This window comes from Adiantum capillus-veneris, chromosome 18 (genome assembly GCF_014529385.1).
Source record: "Adiantum capillus-veneris isolate H3 chromosome 18, ASM1452938v2, whole genome shotgun sequence".
Lineage (NCBI taxonomy): Eukaryota > Viridiplantae > Streptophyta > Polypodiopsida > Polypodiales > Pteridaceae > Adiantum > Adiantum capillus-veneris.
Genome location: NC_140948.1, coordinates 72131058 through 72146887, shown reverse-complemented (window position 1 = coordinate 72146887; position 15830 = coordinate 72131058). Strand labels below are relative to the sequence as shown.

The window sequence follows — 15830 nt, the reverse complement described above, 5'->3', positions numbered from 1 at the left end:
GGAGTCCAATATGTAAAAATATCATATAACACGTGCGAACAAGAGGTATTTAAATAATTCCTTACCTCTATGTTTTCAAGTATTATATGTACCCCTTATGTATGCATTTTTATAGTAAAACTATCTCTTATGTATGAAAATTTTCACTTTCTCATTAAAAAAACCCTTTATGTAAGTAATTATTTTTGTAAATGTGTCTAATTATAAATCCCTTATTTTGTTCGCACGTGCTATCTTACATACTTCCTAGTGGATGCCACGGGAATGAAGCTCTCAATTCTTGCCACACACACACACACACACACACACACAGAGTTGCACTTCATTTGCTGCAACACACGAGATAAAGATGGAGAAGGAGAAGAACGAAGCTCTCAATTCTTGCCACACACACACACACACACACACACACACACACACACACAGAAGCGGAAGAAATCAAGGTTGTTACCATTCAAAAGGATTTTTCTTTAAAAATATTTGACTTCTCATGTGTTTACAGAGTTTCTCCAATATCCAAATAGCTATGTCCTAGACATAGCTTTTTGTCCACCTATTCATGCTTCCGCTCATTAGCGGTCCACCAACGGTCAGAGAGGAAAGCTATTGAGCGAGGATCGAGATGAGAAGTTTGAGAGGCCTTGCATAGGAGCAAGCAACATAGCTCAAGCCCAGGATTTGCAAAACAAGATTCAAAACAATATGCGAGAGGCTCTCAATCAATATTATGTGGGTGCCAAAGAAGTGGAGGATTGGGTTGCAGTTCAACATCAAGATCAAGCATAACAAAGGGAGCAAGAGAAAAGGGAAGCTGCATGGGTACAAAGTTCATGGGAAGCCATGGAGGATGCCCATGCATTTGAATGATGCCAAAGGGCACCCGAGACCAGCATCCCCTGTGGGAGAAGGGGTAGAAACCAGGGGAGCGGGCAAGGGAGTAGCGATAGCAAACAACCAAGGAAGGGGACAGAGGACCAGTGGTAGCAATAGGGGGGACAACAACAGGGGAAGGGAACAATAACCATCCCCACTTTATGTACATTTTGAAAGAAACAATACAAAGTGTAAATTTTTGAAACAATACAAAGTGTACATTTTTTTTAAAACCAGATTTTTGAGAGAGAAAAATGTCTTTGTATTCATCATTTTATCGTATGGCATGGCATTGCAGCACATTTCGTGCATACATTGGGTTTTTCTGCACAATGTATGTGATCTAGCTTCCACAAGAAGTAATCGAATGAAGTGTATTTGAGAGGGACTCCTTTCGCAATGTTGTTTTCTCTTTGTGTCTTGGAATCTGAGAAAATAAAGATGTTAGTATCTATATCTTTAGCCTTTAAAGCCAAATGAAACTTCTCCATTTAGTAAATACCTCTCTATTATTGAGACTAAATGCATACACTTTTGGCATAAGTGGAAGATCTACCTTGAGCTGCACAAGATATGTATTTGACCTTGTCTCCATCACAGTAAGCAGGCTCTCTTGAAAGTAGATCTCCATTACTAAAGGTTTGTTCTCAGAGTTAAAATCTATATCTTGGTCAAGTGGAATAAGTTGGCCACTAGGAATATGTTATCTAAAATAGTAAAATGACACTGTGAAATTTCGAGAGCTTATAATGTATTTGCAGATTATGGACTTAATTTGCAAAAGACAAATTGTGCCCTCTGACTGTTTCCTATTCCAATTATCATCTAAAAACTCTCAAATTTGTAAATGAAAATTTTTGTGGTAGTTCTTATTTTCTCATCAAAGAAAAAATATATAAACACTTCAACATGCATAAATAGAGTGAGCCTAACAATCTTTGTAGCAATAGAATACTTAAGGGACTGTGTTCCTAAAGATTTCACTAGTTTGGGCCATTGGGAAAGACCGATCCTTGCTGTCAAAGGATGGAAGTGGCAAAAGCCTCCAAAAAATCATTGGGTTGCCTCCTCTTCCAGGCTCCTCATTTGCAATTATACCCGAAATTGATATTATTCTTGATGATATATGTGCCTGATCATCTGTACTAACCGTTAAAAATGCTAACAAAGTCGATGGTAGTGTGAGACCTTTGGGAGGTAGTCACGGTGTACACTGGAACACGCATTAGATTTAGCGTAAATGTGAAAAGGGAAAGATAAAGTTTTGAGAGGGCAGTAGAGTTACTCAAAGCAAGATTTGGGTGGGAACATAGATATTGGAGTCTTCAATGTAAGTTTTGTAATTTGTTGGTACACTGAAGTTAGTATGACTTATAGCGTTCATGCTTTCAAAGTATGACATTGTATAATTTGAGGAACCAAATTAATAGTATTTTCTTCGCTTTTTCTCAACAATTTTGGATCTAAAATGCCTATTTTCTACGTAACGTAAGCCTTTTCCTCATTGGTTGAGCGCCACTCTCTCTCTCTCTCTCTCTCTCTCTCTCTCTCTCTCTCTCTCTCTCTCTCTCTCTCTCTCTCTCTCTCTCTCTCTCTCTCTCTCTCTCTCTCTCTCTCTCTAGAACTAAAAGGTACGAAAGTGAGTCCAAATTTCTCCTAATGTATTGGGTGACTCATAGCTCAATAGTGATTAAGCCGTAGGAAAGTCTCGAAAAACTCCATTATTAAGACCATAGATCCTAATGGTATCCCCTGTACCATGTAAACGTGCATTCCAACCAAGCTAGTAAATCCCAGTCCCACTTACCCTATTGCAATAAACAACTCCAACCTTTCATAGATTACTCAAGGACCTCTCTTCTGAGGCAAGAAAAGAGAAACCTCGGCTCTTATACCAATGTCAGAGAATCTAATGTGTACTTTGAGACTCAATGAGATTTAACTATGAAAGGAGAGATTTTTCCTTAAGAAAAATATAGCAAGGAGATTATAGGTTCTGGATTATTTATTTACATAATCATATTATTAAAAACTTTATAATCATGCACATAATTCAAAGAGAATACCCAATTAAGATTGCTAACTCGATGAGGACTAGATTTTCTTGGAGTCGGTCCCCCCTCCAAAAGGACTTGTATTATAATCCTCTCAGTTGATAGCTTTGTTACAATAAATGTTGTCCTCTTGTAGAGATTTAACACCATATTAGTGAATTCAGGAATCGGAATCTCCCAGTTCCCACTTTCAAAATGAGCTTAAGATTTGACCACATGGCCAAATCTTAGCCAAAAGAGAGCATGGTTTGAAAGAGATTTTCAAGTTCTACCTTCTGAAAGGAGTTGGCCTTAAAGAATAGCTTATCTTTAAGACATTGGTGATTCCCAAATTGGCTCTAAAGTCTCAAACTCTCTAATATGGTGTTTTTTCTTGAATTGAAAAGATGGTGTTCTTCAAGATTCCATGGTATAACCCTTCTTCCCAAACCCTAAACACCCCAATGGGGGAGAAATGAACTGCAAGGAAAGAGGAAGATGAGGGTGAAAGGAAGTATTTTTCAAGCAAGAGAATTTATACTCCATATACGCTTGCTCATGGGAAAGCTCTTAGTATAGCTTAATATTAGAATAATAGAGATGGAGAAGAAGAAACTTTCATTGGCTTGGACTTGCATCCATAGCCAAGAACTTGAGCATAGAGTCCGTCTCTAGAGCTCCCATAAGAGAGAGAGAGAGAGAGAGAGAGAGAGAGAGACCTTGCTTTCTTTCTGTACCTTTGATCAAGGCTGTTCGGAATACATTTATCGTTCGTTGACTTGTTGATTGAGATAACTAGTTAGCAAATAGACTTGCTCTTTTATGGACTTTTTCCCTTTTGGTCCCAAGCCTTGACTGGTTGGTCCATCAACACCTAATCAATTTCACTTGTTTTCTTTTTCTTTTCCTTGGACTTAAGTGGCCAGATTAAGTTTGAACATACTTTGAAATACAAATCAATATTCATGACAATTGATTTGAAAAATTGTATAGATTATCCTTTTTATCACAAATTGATGGGCACAATGCTTTCAAGAGATCACCACATGCCTTTGAATATTCGATGGCAAGATTGTACGTCACTGAACTTGGCATGAAATATGAGCACATCCATGCATGCTTCAATAATTGTATACTTTGCTACAATAAACATGCACATGCCACCACTTGTTTTGTGTGTGAGGAGTTGTGCTACTAGCATGGCTTAGGTTCCTACCCCCCGTAAGGTATCAAGGTATTTTCCACTTATTCCTTGAATCTAGCACATGTTTAAACATAGTTCTATGGTAAAATTTCTCACATGGCATGCCAACCATCACTCAAATGATGGAATGATGCATGTCCCTCTTGATTCACTTGCATGAGACTCAATGGCCAAACTTTATGCTAGAACCTCAATTTCTTAGTCTTAGGTTGATAAGGAATGGTTTCAATCTCTTTGGCACCAAGTCTACATCATGGAGCACATGGCTAGTGGTAATCATCAATTACAATATTCCACCTTGGAAGGCAATCGACAAGGGTAATGTACTTCTTTCTTTGCTTGTGCTAGGGAAGTACAAAGTGGCAAATATTGATCTCTACCTTGAGCATCTCCATTGTGGATATATCACTCCCTTAGGAGAGGAGAGAGGCCATTGTGAAGGATATCCCTAGGTGGACTATGCATGACTATCATGGCCTTCGAGAGATTTTTGGTATGTTGTATTCATTCTTCTCGCTCTTTATTATTTGAAGAGTAGAGCTAATTATCTCTACACATATAAGTGCAAGGTTATCCACATCACGCCTCAATGCTTGTCCTACTTGCAGGCCATATTTGGTGACGGAACGGAAATATGACTTATGCAAGGTAACCTATCCAAACAACCATTGTTTCCTGCCTCAAAGTCATGGCAATTATAGGGCTCCTACAAATGGGAAGTCGCTCCTAAAGTGCCACAATGACAGATTGGGCAAGCATTTGGGAAGAGTACTACATTAATGATCCACCTCTGTCTCAAAAGGTATGACAGGAACACTACATCAATGATCCAAAATGACAAGTTAGGAAAGCATTTGGGAAGAGTAGTACAGCAATGATCCACCCCCATCTACTCCTCCAAAAGTTATGCCAAGATACTCCATATTTTTAAGGCTTCCATGCTGGAGGTACTTAAAAATTTGACAACTCTTGGATTCCATGCACATATTTAAGAATGTTTCTCACACCCTTTGGTACCACATAATGGGCAAAAAAGACACATTGGGGGTAAGGGAAGATTTGAGAGCCTTGAAACATCTCCTGCATCAGTGAGTCTATGTTGAGGTCCAAATGAAAAGATTGTGCTTACTAAAGCCCCATGGATTTTTACGTCATTCTTACCAAAGTAGAGCTTGATCAGGTGAAGGGTTCCATTGCCACTATTCGCACACCAATAGGATACATGAGATCACTAAAGGGAGATTTTACAAAGACAACAAAGGTGAAAGCATTCAATTGTACGGACTGAAGTCTCATGATTGACACAAAAATATCATAGTTAATCCCTTGATGTTTATGGTGTCTCTCATTTAGTTTAGATCTTGAATTTTGTATATGACTAAAACAATATATTTTCTTTATCTTTTTACATTGTAGTTTATTTTTCTTGCTCTTTTCTTGTAAGTATATGCAGGTGGTGCAGGGACAAGTAAGTGAGGGAAGATATTTTCAAATTTGGTGACTTAGTAAGGTATATCATATCCCTATTCCATGAAACTTTTATTTGTACACTAAATCCTCAAGTTCATGCACTTAGTGTACTCTTGTGGGTTATCTTGTATATTTGTAAGCTCCAAAGAAATAGAAATAAACGCCATCCTTGGATCTCAAACGCTTCTCGTGGAAATAGTATGTGCCATTAAGGATGCATTCCCTCGATCCATTCTTGCTAGTCAAGAATGGATCGATGCATTCCCTCGATCCATTCTTATTACTCAAGTCCAGCTGCTAGTTCACGTGGTTGACGGGATAGCTATATGTGGAGTAGTGTATGCACAATGGATGTTATTTCTTCAGAGATTTTTAAAAACTCTCAAAAGTTTTTGTGCAACTACGTGCCCAATGCGAGGCCTACTTGGACGAAGGATGGACCAGGCAAGAGTTATTTGTATATATCTTAGAGAATTTGGCTTCTATTGATTTCTCTATGCCTTGAATGTGGTCAGATGAGGAGGATGCAAGGCTGAAGTCACACTTTCCAAGTGGAAAGGAAAAACCAATTGTTATGGACATGGATCTACACCAAGTGGTCAACAATTTTTGTATCGTCAATGCAAAGATTATGACCAAGTGAGTGGACTTGTCGCCAATGGCAAAGGAAACGCATTTGCAAGAGAGAAAAGCATGGAAGTGAGATCATCAACTTGCATGTTTTCTAGATCTCATTAATCCCAGGTGGATCCATGAGAGAGAATGACCAAAGCAAAGGCACATAGAGAGGCCATCATTGACAAGGAATGTAATTATGCACAAGGTTGCATATCAAAGGTAGAGTACTCATACACCACAATCATATTGTCGTTACTACTTGATATTATGTTTATAATTGATTGTATACTTTTTTCCATCTTATAATGTCTTTTCTTTAACTCGATGTGGTCAAAGGGTCGATGTATTTGTACATGCCACATTGGTAAACATTGAACCACTGTGGATTGTGACATCATAGGCAACTTTAACATAGATAATAATGAGACCAGGTACTACGGGACTATTGGAAGGATACTGGAGGTTGATTTTAGAACCTTCCATACCTACATATTTGAGTGCAAGTGGTTTGCAAATGTATTTAAATGACATGATAATGTAATCAACATGCTGGACTTTAGTGTGCATCATGTTAATTAATACCAATGTGACTCACTTTGCCAACTTCTTTTCTATCGTCATCTATATTTCATCAACCGACCAACCAAGATTTTGGTTCCTAGCTTCAGTAACACCTCGAGCAAGGACCAAATTTTTTTCCTCTAATCAAGTGGAGACCATCTTTGATCCTCTCCTACCTACTACTTTGAATGAGGAGAAGATCGAGGAGAGGGAGATTGATGGATCATGTCCCGTTGTCAATCTTATTTAGGAGGAGGATTGTCATGATGATGATGATGATGATGAGATGGGAGGTACCGAATCCGAAGATGAGCCTAAGCCAACACATCTATAAATGATGATTCAGTTTCTCTCTTTGTTGATCTAGGAGCCATGGGTTTAGATTTAGATGTTGTAGAGATCTTTTTGAAGATGATTCATAAATGTTTTCTCTATTTTATTCTATGAGTATTTTTTGTCGTGTCGCCCCTTTTCTTCTTTTACTCTCTCTTTAATTTTATCAATTGATGTTAATTTATATTGTTCCGCTTAATTCATTAAATAGTGACATTTCTAAATATAAATTTAATCATATTTATGTGATTAATTTAATGATCAAATGTCTACCATTTTCTTTGTCCATTTCTTATCAAAATATCATGCTCTATAAACTTTTTTTGTAAATAGAATGTAGTAATAAAATTTAATATTTTTTAATTCCAAACCGTTACTCGGAGTCCTCCCTCTCTCCTCTTTGGCCACTCTATTTTGTACTCCCTCACTAATACATGATAAATGGCTGTGACAAACTCTTCATCCTTTTATAGTATCAACAATGCTTCTCACAATTAACAAGTCTATGCAACCAACCTCAACGCCTAAGGATATTGAAAGAGAACCGATGAATAAGAATCTCTCTTCTTTAGCATCCAAAACCATATCCTCAAGTATCTCTAACTCTTGCTTTACAAAGAAAAACCTCATATAATGCATGCCCAACTCTTCTAAGCCACAAAGCTTCAATTTCTTTTCACGTCATTCATTCTAATTAATGCATCAGTGAGCTTTACCGTGGTTTTACTTTTATGAATAAACCACATATACTAAAGGTGACTCGATTCAATACTCCTTGGTTGGGGGGGTACCAAAACAATGTTTGGAAAACAAGAGCAAGGGGCACCTCTATAGAAATGTCTCTCAGTAGCACTCAATATAGAAAATTAGCACCACAAACCATATCACAAGAAATCGCACCACATCACAATTCAAATACAAGGGATCCCTTGGAAATTTACAAGCAAACACCAACCCAAAAGATCACCATGGACACTGAGAAGCAACCGCCTTACCATGGAATTACAACACATGTCAACCAATGCACTTGAGAAAAAGAGCTTCGCTTTTCATCAATTGATTCTCTAAAACCAAAATTTCAATGTGTAAATATGCCACAAACCATTTAAGCTTTCACAACTTACTCTACATCAAACCACTTGCAGGCTAACATATTTTATATTCTGCAAGAAACAAATTATAACTTTTACACCACATCTCCAAAAGGGATGCTTTCAAGTCTTAAATATTCTCTTCATTTTTTGTAACAAAAGTTTTAAAGACAACTATGTGCGGAATTGGTGCGAAGAACAACCTACCATGGTACAAAAAACAAGCTACGGCATGGCTACATATAAAGCAAGGTAGCAGAAAGAAAAAAAAAGCTTACATATCACTTATAATACAAGTTTTAACTCAAACAACACTCGTAAGGGCACATACAATGACCCACTAGCTCGCACTACATAGATGAATTCCCTTGTATGTACATGTACCTGATACACAAAGACAAAAAGACCACAAAACAAACTCATAAGACTCTCATGTCACTTCAGGGAATTTCCATATATACAATATGTACAAAAAATGGTTCTTCAAAATGCACACAACAATGTTGATTAAGAGCTTGGTGTCCATTGGCTCATGTGGACTATTAGTCATGACATCATAAGATGTAGTACCCACGAGCTCCTTTATCTAATTCATCATAGTGACATTTCTCTTCATGTTGGCATGCATGATAAAGAGATCAGTTCATTGTTTGGATGTTGGTCATTATTGGTTTCTTTCTCAATCTCGATGTGTTCTCCTACTTGTTCCATTACACTATGCTGGTGTAGAGTCATGCCAGGTGTGCCTTGCTCACTTTTTTCACATTAAGGGCTAGGCATTTCGGGGGTTGAACATTCATCTACATCATCATGATCATTTTTATCATCCAAATCTGTGATGGTCCTCGATGATTCAACATGATAATCATTGTATTGTATAATAGAATAATTACCAAGATCATCCTCATGTGTCTTTTGAAGAGCTTGTGATGATGAGGTGGTGGTGCTTATGGTTGAAGGTGAACCATCTCGAACTTTGACTTGGACATCTGCAATATTATTCAAGGGTTGGGAATGAGCAGGCTCATGGTGGATGTAGAACTTGCCCTTGCTATCCTCATATATGGTAATAATATCCCTTTCTTTGATTCGATTCTTGTGGCCATATTTGCACCACCCACCTTTGATGATGAAGGCATTACTAGAAACCCAATGGCCAAAGTCAAGGTGAATCTCCACATTGTCAAAATCGTCTATTAGAATGATGGGGATGTTCTTGCTTGCTATTGGCTTTCCCCATCGCTCAATGAGCAAGGATGCCTTCTGCTCATTACCGATTAATAGACGGTTCTGCCGATTGTCAACGTCACTACCAAACAAGGCTTTTTGAAACAAAACACGCCGCCCAATTGAATCATATCTGTGATTTAAAGATGACACAGGCGCGCCTCGACGTCTTGGCTTTGATGTAGGATACTTTGAGGATGTCGATGGGACTAATAACGGAGCCTCTTGCCTCGACGTCGTTTGCATCTTCTCTTTGCCAAGGCTTTCTCTGCATTTCTCCTTTCTGCATTCTTCATGACCTTTAATGTTTCTACCATATTTTTGATTACCTAGTTGGTTGTTTCTATCAAATTTTCCTTGTGCAGCTGGCGTCCAGGGCACAGAGGATGGCGGGTCGGCGATGGGACTATAGCTAGCACCAGAGGGCAGGCACTCCTTGCATGTAAGTGTCGCAGCATTAATCAGGGAGAGCGATAAAGGTTGCGAAACTACGACGTCAGAGTCCCGGGTCCGTTTGAGCGATTCTGATTCTGGCTGACGTGGCAGTGGCTCTGCCGAATCAGTCAATGCCACATGGGCTGCATAACGGAGGCGAGGGCTAGTAGAGGAGATTGGTTGAGGCGGCGATCCTTGTTGACATGGAGGCGAATCAGCCGATGCCACGTGGGGTTCGCAGCTCAGGCGAGTTGTTATAGAGATAAGCCAACGCGGAGATGGGGGCCGATCATGAGAAGCCTGCGGTAGTGAGACTGAGGCATTGGCAGCTTTGCGTTTCAGCAGCGCAGGATCGGCAGCTAAGTTTAGCTTGGTTGCTGGCGAATTATCCGATGCCACGTCGTCGGGTTCGTAGCAGCTGAGGCGGAGGTCAGTAGAGGGTCCAGGCGGACGTGGCGGTGGGCCAGCATCAGTCGAAGCCTGCATGAGGGGCACCGGTTTCCCGAAGAGCCACATGATCTGCTCTGTCTTTTCTGCTGTCTGTAGCTGGGCCTCTGCCGCCTCTGCTTTCAAATGGGATCGAGCTTGGGCGGATCTGCCGTTGTCATCAGGGTCCGCAGACTGAAGAGGGAAGAGCTCCAGCAAGGTGAGCACCGGCGCTTTTGGCCTTGGCAGGCACGCCTTTTCTGTCTTTCCTGCTACCTTTGGCCTCTTGATGACGCATGGGGGACGAGGAAGAGAGGTGGCCTGCAGGATATTCTGCTCCTGCATGTGGGGCGGCGCCGCTTGCTTGAGGAGTAGCTGCGCCTGACCTGACCGCTCTGTTTTCTTTCGCTTCTGCGGGGGTCCATCAGCGCTTTGGGCGGGTGCGCCATCGTCGTCATCGATTTCTGGATCTGTAGGCCCAGCCAGAGTCTCCGTTTGATCCGGCTGCATTCGCCTCGCCGCCTCCATCAATCGTTCTAGGGGACCCTTTGCCATCTGCGCTTCGTTAATTGAACGCTCATTCCTGGCCCTTAATTTATAAACCCTTTTCTTTCTAATGCCCCAGCAGTTCAAAAAGCAAACTGCTGCAAATTCTAAAAGCAAAATCCATGTGCAGTAACTACCAACGCGCCCTCCTTCAAATTTGTATTTTTGAGGAAAATACCTTTGAAATTTGTGGAAATTTCCATTACGAATAAAAATGAAAACACTTTGAATTTCAAAAATTCACAAAGACCCCTCTCAAAATTTTGAAAATTCCCAAAATATCTCGCAAACATCTAAAAAGCATTGTTTATAGCAATTGTTCGTAGGAAGCTTGGTTGTATCAAAGTAGGATTTTAAACGATATTATTTGCTCTCAAGATAAAATATTTCATTACGTTTAGACAAAAGTCCCTTTACGTGTGAGCACATTGTTGAGATTTTTTGTGAAAAACAATTGTAAATAGATCTCTATTTTCAAAGACAATAAAAACTGGGAGCAATCTATCTAAAATTAATACCATCTAAACTAACATAATATGGCGGAAGGGGTAGCCCTCTGAACTCCAAAACTAACCCTTGTGCGAGAGAGAGAGAGAGAGGCTGCCAAAGTTGACTGGCCGGACTAGTGGACTATAAAGATCCCTACCCTTCTTATTATGCAAATTGTTGTTTGAGCGAAATATAGTATTATATCAACTTTGGAGGCTTACCATGACCAAAGGGTAAAAAAAAATCAAGGTTCGTCATTTTTTTCCACTTTACTAGTGGTCTCTAAACTCTAATCTCAGTTTCTTTTACGTCTTGTTAAGTTACTGACCTAATGACATGGATAGAGAGCACTCCCCTATATTTACACACCCGTACATGTCTAAAAATCCATTCACCATACTAGTTTTGACTATAGCCCCTACTGGGAGCAATAAATATGTTAAATTTTTACATCAATCAATCCTTGTTGTTTCATTAGTTTGAGCTTAAAAAATTAATGCAAAGAAAATGATTTTTACCATGATTTTCCAAGGGCAATATGTCGAATATACTGCATTGTGACTATTCCATGTCAGGTGAGCACAAGATGAAGTAAAACTTGTGCACGAGAGAGCTTTTACTAGTTGTTGCAGGTTCGAAATCACAAGAAATAAAGCTTTAAAATGCGATAGATGGAATGTGATGTGGACCATGACAGAGAGGGATGAATATTAAGGCAGGAGCTTGATCAGGGCCCTGAAACCTACGTGTTAGACAAGGCTAGCAAAAGTGAACACAATAGTTGTCATGATGGTAGGGGTCGCAAAAGAGATCAGCATGATGGACATCACAATATACATGATTGACATGATGATGGAAATTGTGTTAGACATAATTGACATGAGAGGAGGTATGAATGACAAAGAGACCTTGACAAAGAGCTGATGAATCTTAACATAGTAGACATGATAGCCACAGTGCACACGACAATCACTAGGATGGTAGAAGTCATAGAAGAGAGCGTGATGTGGCCCCGAGCGGCCAAGAGTAGAAGCTGAGTACATCCTAGATCCACCACTTGGCCATTTAGACTAAGAATTGGGAAGTAGGTGCATCAAAGACCCACCACAAGGCCATTATAACCAAGGCTTGAATTATGGATCCAATTGAATCCACGGCCTTTTGTAGCAGAAGCGTAGGAGGTGGACCAACAACATTTTGTTGTAGAAGCACACGAGGAGCACTAAAAATAAGGCGTATGCAAAGTGAAAACAAGCTCACATCAAATCATGGTACGGAAGTGAACGGGCGACACGAACACTTGGGGGTGCACTATGTAATCATGTTAATGTACCGTGTGAGTTCAATTACAGGAGGGGTTTTTTAATTTAGAAATTTTAGTCAAATTAATAGAGATATATAAAAAAAGGGGTTTTTATATTCCATTTCGAAAAAATTCCTAGATTAAGGGGTCATTTTATTCATTCAAACATGTTAGAAAAGGGGTTTTTTAAGTACCTTCGGAATGCATGTTATATAGGGGAGTTCTCAATAGTGCACCCCCAAGTGCGAATAGGAGCCAAGATGGATATCCACAAGGAAGCGGCAAACCAACGAAAGCATAAGAAGTATTTATTGAGCATCTTAGGTTGATCAAGTTGTCTCTTGGAGTGCGTTGATTGTAGGTTATGCCTATCATAGGCAAATGCAACAAGCTCTTGGCTGTTACAAGAGGATGCAAGGTGATGGTTTCTCTCTAATTGGGAAGTAGGTGCATCAAAGACCCACCACAAGGCCATTATAACCAAGGCTTGAATTATGGATCCAATTGAATCCACGGCCTTTTGTAGCAGAAGCGTAGGAGGTGGACCAACAACATTTTGTTGTAGAAGCACACGAGGAGCACTAAAAATAAGGCGTATGCAAAGTGAAAACAAGCTCACATCAAATCATGGTACGGAAGTGAACGGGCGACACGAACACTTGGGGGTGCACTATGTAATCATGTTAATGTACCGTGTGAGTTCAATTACAGGAGGGGTTTTTTAATTTAGAAATTTTTACAAATGTACGGATGTTTGGTTGTATGGATTGATGAGAAGTAGGCAATGTGCAAGGCACAAAGTCTTTCTGGCATGTGCACCAATTGATGTACATGGATGTGGACCGGATCGATTCTAGCAATGGGGAGTACATATCTAAGACCAACAACGTTGCCTTGGGAGCTCACAGATGGTGGAGAATTTTGTTCGAAGGCAAGACAAGGAAATGTTTTGATGAAATGTAGTTGGACATACATATATGTCATGTCTTGGTGGTGGATGCATGACGCAATGTGAGTGGTGTTGAGAGATAATGTTGCATTCTTTTGGGCTACTGTGACTAGAGATGGTGCTTCTTACAGTGGCAATAAGCGCTAATGTGCAACATGGGTTGTTCAGAGATGGATTTTTGAAGTTGCAAAGTGAATAATAGCCATTTTGCATGGCTTGATAAAAATACTCCTCCATAGCTATCTCTACATGCACAACCATAATAGCTGACAATTGCTTACCCAAAGGAAACTCCATTTGTGGGGAGGCAAACCCCCGCTTCACCTATATCCTAGCCAAAGATTTACCAACAAGAACCTGTGACTCTTCATTCATATCAAACCCCCAATCAATCTCATCCTCCAAGCATACTTGATCAAAAGAACTTGTATCCAAGGCATCACCAATGCAATTCATAGGAGACTGTAGCTGCTCCTCTGATAGAAAACTAACACATTATGAGCACAAGAAGAGTGCCCAACTTCTTTGGTCTCCACTTCATTTCCATCATCTTGTCAAGATTGTAGGTCAGTCTGGTTATCCATAGACACGGCCTTGCCCCTCTGCAAAGCTGCAAGCTGACTACACAGCTATACCGCTTTCCACCGCAACCCTCATTAGCATAGTGTCAGGACAAGGGTCCTACGGGGCAAGGCCCAACCTAGGGGGTCAGGGACCTAGGCCAAGGGCCTGGACTGGACCAGTGCGGATTGGGGATCCGTTTAGGGCAAGAGCTAGGAGCTAGGCCTATATAAGGGGCGGTAGGGAGGAGGATCCTATGTTCAGTTACCCTAGGTCTTACATTTGTATCAGAGCTCAGGGGGAGGGAGGAGCTATGGAGGAGGAGGAAGCCTTGCGGAGGAGGAGCAAGCCTTGCAGAGGAGGAGGAAGCCTTGCACGGATTCATGTTCTCTCTCTCTCTCTCTCTCTCTCTCTCTCTCTCTCCTCTCTCTCTCTCTCTCTCTCTCTCTCTCTCTCTCTCTCTCTCTCTCTCTCTCTCTCTCTCTCTCTCTCTCTCTCTCTCTCTCTCTCTCTCTCGTGATCAGAGTTTTTGACACCACCATGGCCGCAGGAATCGGCTCTGTGTAGAATCAAAGTCGAGAAGCGCATGGCGGGAAGGGCCGCTTGTGGGAGGGGGAGAGGAAGATTGACCTGCACCATTTCAAGCGGGCCTGGCACCAAAAGGGTGCGCCCCGGCAAGATAAACAACTTTCGTCACAGTCCGCAGCCCTGTAGGGGTGTGGTTGGAACAACGCCAGCGTTTTTCACTGTGGCGCCCTGCGTTTTTCGCCATCGCTAAAGCTTGGAAATTTATGTTCCCATTAGGGATAACCTATTAGGTTCCTAAGAGGAGTTCCCACAGTTGAAACCCATGCAAAAGCAACACTGAGTCGCCGAACCAAACCATGGCAAGGAAGGTCAATCTGGTTGCAGAATTTCAGAGATATTGAGAAGGCAAACCGGCAGTAGCTCGAGTAAAGCATTGGCCAATCCGACATGCAAAGCATAACCTGCAAGGCCACCATGCCTGCATTTTCGAGCATCCGAAAGTGCTCCATACCAAAAGATATGGCTTTAGTAGAGACAGTTTGCCGGATGTCCTCGATAACTAGCCATAACTTGTCACACAAAGTAAGGGCGTTGCCCGGGAGTCGATAGTGGCAATTATATTGTCATGTTTTAGAGTTTCCGAGGAATCACTGATGAAGACAGTGCTTGACCTTGGATAGGCACAAGAACGGATTCTCAGGTTTGCAGTTTCACGTTCTTGCAATTTTCATAGCTTTATGTACAATTATATTGCAAGCGTATGTTATTATGTTAATCTCGGCCATGGTGCCCTCAGAGATTTCCTACGAGTCCAGTATGACCAAGATCGACATATTACGTCCAATTTTGGTAGTCATTACCATGATTTGGACTACGGAGCACATCTGTACGGGTTTTTCCACGAGGCATGGTTGTCTCATAGTAGAGGCAACTCGGGCATGGCCTGTGCCTTATAAGGCAACGGTGTTTGGCAAGGCCGGTCCCGATTATAAATTCCATTCTCAACAACAGGCAATCAAAACAGGTGAAGTTGAATCCATTGTCGGCCATGTCTATTGAACCAAGCATCAGTATCTGGAAAATCATTTCTCGATTTTTTTCTTGCTGGCAACTAATTCGATTCTTCCGGCGGTAAGCTTCGTTGACAGGTGTACTCAATAAGGTACGCAGTTGATATTTTTTA

General features: G+C 40.8%; 1 protein-coding gene across 1 annotated transcript; it reads right to left on the bottom strand.

Annotated features, from left to right (window-relative positions):
• Positions 1-8626: 8626 nt before the first annotated feature.
• Positions 8627-10967, bottom strand: LOC147435861 (uncharacterized). The gene has a single exon (XM_086488059.1). The coding sequence runs from the start codon at positions 10824-10826 to the stop codon at positions 8949-8951; it is 1878 nt and encodes a 625-aa protein (XP_086344185.1). The 5' UTR covers positions 10827-10967; the 3' UTR covers positions 8627-8948.
• Positions 10968-15830: the final 4863 nt, after the last annotated feature.

What these genes read in the sequence shown, in the direction of transcription:
- LOC147435861 (XM_086488059.1), bottom strand. Translation starts at nt 10,826, where the DNA reads ATGGCAAAGGGTCCCCTAGAACGATTGATGGAGGCGGCGAGGCGAATG.